The sequence below is a fragment of the Dichomitus squalens genome (genome assembly GCF_000275845.1).
Source record: "Dichomitus squalens LYAD-421 SS1 unplaced genomic scaffold DICSQscaffold_13, whole genome shotgun sequence".
NCBI classification, from domain to species: Eukaryota; Fungi; Basidiomycota; class Agaricomycetes; order Polyporales; family Polyporaceae; genus Dichomitus; species Dichomitus squalens.
This window is the reverse complement of record NW_006766895.1, coordinates 588,194-592,500: the sequence shown is the minus strand read 5'-3', so window position 1 is coordinate 592,500 and position 4,307 is coordinate 588,194. Positions and strand designations below refer to the sequence as shown.

At 53.6% G+C, this 4,307-nt stretch overlaps 1 protein-coding gene across 1 annotated transcript; it reads left to right on the top strand.

Annotated features, from left to right (window-relative positions):
- Positions 1 to 2,731: 2,731 nt before the first annotated feature.
- Positions 2,732 to 4,026, top strand: DICSQDRAFT_170054 (uncharacterized protein; the record flags this gene model as incomplete). The annotated part of the gene is made up of 2 exons (XM_007365671.1): positions 2,732 to 2,740; positions 3,295 to 4,026. 2 exons carry the CDS (start codon positions 2,732 to 2,734, stop codon positions 4,024 to 4,026), a joined length of 741 nt encoding a protein of 246 aa, XP_007365733.1.
- Positions 4,027 to 4,307: the final 281 nt, after the last annotated feature.

The following is a 4,307-nucleotide window of genomic DNA, read 5'->3' as shown; positions in this document are numbered from 1 at the left end:
AGTGCCAAAGGTGTCCTTGAGAGCCTTCCACATCGCATGTGGTTGCTTGGGATTGCCAGCATCATCTTCGAGGAGACGATGGAGTGAACGATCGACCTTCATCATGATGATACCCTGGGCCCGTTGAACCTTAAGGTCATGCTCCTTAAGTTCTTCAGCCGTTGCAGTAGTAGCCGTAGTAGCGGGTGCCGAGTTGGTGATGGTCCAGGAACCAATCATGATTAGATAGCCCTTCATCTGCGCAGCCCAGTTGGGGTACTGGTTGATGTTGGAAAGGGAGGAGAGAGAGTTCGAGTCAACTTTGTCCAACATGACGAGGGAATGGAGTAGGAGATGACGATTGAAGAAGTCGTCTGGTTGCGATGGAGGTGGAGCGCGGAAGAAAGAATCAAAGTCTTGCTCGAGATAGAAGAGAGGGATGGATACCGGGACTGGCGTTGGAGGCTCTGAGTCCGGTAATCCAAAGGCAGCTGCGCGGATAAACGGTTCGGTTGTCTAAGGATCGGAGCAGAGCGCAAAGGGGAAGCTCGAGGGAAAATCTTCTGGACTAAGTGGTCCTGAAAAATGATTGGGACAGATATCCTCGTCGCACTGGCGCCACTCTGCAGTATCAAGCTCGTATGCTCGATCACAACCGTCCTCAAAGTCGTAGATGTGAGATAGACCTTGACAATCAAAAGGAGGTTCTTCTTCGGAGGATGTGGAGTTGATAGATTGTTCAACTTCCTCGTCCGAAGAGACAGGAGGTTCCGCTGCTGTTGTCGGATCCAAAACAGCCAGGAGACAGGGAAACACGATGTAAGATGGAGAGCCACGTGCGAAAGCAACGAGATTTGAACGCCTGTTGAGGCAACCAGGAAGCAAGCAAGCTGGAGATGCCTACAACCCGGGTAGAAGTCGCCAACTGTGCCCAAGAAAAGCTAGCTATGGTGCAGTTCACTAAGTCGCCACCACTTTTGGACGTGGTAAGTGCCCGCATGTGCGCTGTGCTATAAGTCCCGCAGCTTCTAACAAAGTCGTCCCATAACTTGTCATTGGCAAGCATTCCACAGGGGGAACAGATCCCCAGAAAAGTTTTTTTCATTGGATGATAACTGGCCAAGACGACCTCCCCAAATCACGGGTATCACATGACTTGAGCGTCTATTCCCAATATGGAAGTTCGTTGTATTACATAACATGCTGCAGTAATTTCATGTAATGTCCATCGCCTGCGCGAGCTGCTCTGGGATGCGACGGTAAGACTTATATCTACGAGAACTGAACTCCTTGACTTTGTTCTGGGCCTCGCATGCTCCAAGACCCTTGGCATATGCATCAATGAATCTCCAAGCCCGGTGCTCCCATTTCCGTATCAGCTCAACTGAGACTGATCGCAAAGCCTTCAGCATGTTCTCGCGGAGAGTCTCGAATGTATAGTCGCAATGCTCCCGGAGCCAATGTTTCACCGCACCCCAAAAGTACTCGATGAAGTTGATTTCGCAGTGAAATTTCGGTAGAAATATGCAGATATGGCCTATTGACATTTCAGAGTTAATTCAAAATATTTGATGAGCTTACTTGCCTTCATTTTCGATAATCTCCTGTACACGCGACTTCTGAGCTTCGAAGTCAGGTTGCCGCTCAAGAATCCGCAGCTCACAGCAGTCCGCAGCGTCTTCTTCGCAACCACCTTTGCATTTCATCAGAAGCTTGGCGCGCCATAACCCACGTTCCATCAGAACAACCTTCATCCCCTTTGGCTGGCTGGGGAACTCTGGATGATCTGAGGGGAAATTCATTGCCTGTGTCACCTTATTGCCGTCTCGCAGGTACCACCCGTCTCGCATGCATGGCTGTGCTCCCCCAGGGTGCATATTCATCTTGGAGGCCCGCAAAGCATCAGGTGCATAACATGAGTGACTCTGGGAGTTGTCCACAAGGATCACTGCAATATGTCCCTCTCCGTGTGCCCTCTTGAATGCAGGAAAGAACTTCTCGATAAGCTGCAGCAAGTATAAGTAACTCAATATTTGCTTGGATATAGATTCCCCATACCTGTTTGCAGAACATCTCACCATTTCAGAAGCCTTCATGGCTCTTACCATACTCCAATGTGATGCTTGCCTCTCGGAGCCAGCCCACAGTTGAGCAAATGAAGTCGCTTTGATGTAATCCCCTCCCGGGTCCCTTCTTCTTGAGAAAATATTCACCGTTCAGAACCCAGCTCCAGTGTTTCCCATCGTGTGCTTGTGCGGTCATCTCATCGTGTGCAACAAGAACAAGTCGTGGCTGAACATAAGCAAACTTGCACTCAGTTCCTTCGACTTCCTTGTCCACAGTGCCAACCTGGTATCGGACAAGGCGGTTGCGAATGGTCTGCATTGCTGGGATGAAGCGCTCGTTGCGATCTTTCACAACATCGGGTCGCTCGTGGCCATCGTGATAGATGGCTTTCCGATGTTCTGACCAGGCAAAACCCTCACTCAGGAGGAGACGGTGCATGGATGAGCGGGACAGTCTAAGGCGACCCGCTTTGAGATGGTATCGGGGGAGGACCTCGGTTGTAATGAAGTCTTTCAGCCCATTGGGCATTTCTTCTGACTCGAGCACACGGCGATATTGATGGGCTTTGTCCGGACTGAGCTCGTTATTCAACAACTGCTTGAGCTTAACAGGATTTTGGCTCCATTTCTCTGAGCGAAGGCATGTGCGCACAGCTGCGCGCACCGTGGGATGGCTCAGAACTGACATGACCTTGGTACGCCGCCCACGCTGGGACTCTGGCAACATCCTTGTCCTCACCCACACCTGGGTCCACTGGCAGACAAGCCACGCCCCCCACTTCCCGGAGAAGAGATTGGCCCGCACTGCAAGCTCGGACGCGGCCATCATGCCCATCCCATCCCGGACCATCAGGTACAAGCAAGCTTGTATAGCCCGCGCCCGATAGGACTGCAACCCGTTGCTCCCCTCCACAAGGGTCGCCTTTCGAGAGCTTAAGAGCTTCTTCAAGTCGTCGACGGCCTTTTCATGGGCCTCTCGGGCAGCACGTTGCGCGTTCTGGCGTGCTATACGAACAGGTACGTTGTGCTTCTTGCGTGGGTTCTGGGGTGTGGGTAGGGGTTTTGAGGGCGCATTGGAGGACATTGGGACAGGCTCAGAGGGGAGGTATTGAGAAATGGATGGGGGGTCAGGGGCGGAGGGGACGGTTGGGGTTGCAGGTGAGCCGTGCTCGTGTTCGTATCAGTCATCCTGTTCCTCTCGGGTGCCCTCCGGAAGGAGGTCCTCGACGTCTTCTGACATATCTGACAGGTACCCTGCGTATTCCAGGTCGACATTGTCCAGAGGCACCCGAGTGCTGTCTTCTCTGCCGTGCTCAACAACGCCGCCATCCTCTTTGTCGCGCCCAGCAGTCTCCCTGTCGCGCTGAACAGCGCCGCCGTCTTCTCTGCCACGCTCAACAGTGCCATGGTGCTCCAGACGGAGCTCAACGCGATCCATGCCACTCTGAGGTCTGGGGGCATGGTCGTGCACAGGTGCGCCACGTTGAACTGCTCTGCCGCGCTCAACAGCGCCGCTCCCTCCCTTGTCATGCTGAACGGTGCTGACATCTTCTCTGTCATGCCGAACAGGGCCATGGTATCCCAGACGGATCCCAACGCGATCCATGCTGCTGTGAGGCCCGGGGACCTTGTCGCGCAGAGGTACGTCAAGGGTCTGTTGTCGCCCGTCTTCTATGTCCCGCTCAGCTGTGCTTTCGCGACCCAGCTGCGCTCCAACATCGCCCGACCTGTCTTCCATTCGAACGTGGAGCTCTCCATGCTGAAGCTCCCCGGGCCCTCTGCTACCGCTGGCAAGCGGGGTGTGTCGGACATCATTACAAACCTGTTCGGTTTCCTTCCAGGTTCCAGTTGTCCCACCGAGCGCTCCAACAAGCTCGTCGCGAACTTGCTGCACGGACAGTCGGGCAAGGAACGCGGCATCGGACTCGCGGTGTGCGGCTGCAATCGCCCGCGCAACGGCCTCTCTCGCTCCAGCAGGTAAGTCCTCCTGCTCTAACAGGCTCGATCTGTTGACCTCAGGTGGACTGAATGTCCAAAATTTGCGGGCCACGGACACCATCTTCTGCGGAATCTGTTGAACTTGGACTTATCCGGTCCGGACTACACGAGGCTATGCGTCTCCTAGCGCTTAGCTGTAGTCGCTTATGTAGTATGTTACCATATTTGGGACTCTCTGCTCGTGTACTATAGCTATGCTTCCGGACTCTTCTGGTACTGTCTAGGACAATCCGTACTACTTCAGAACGGTCTAGACAGGTCTAT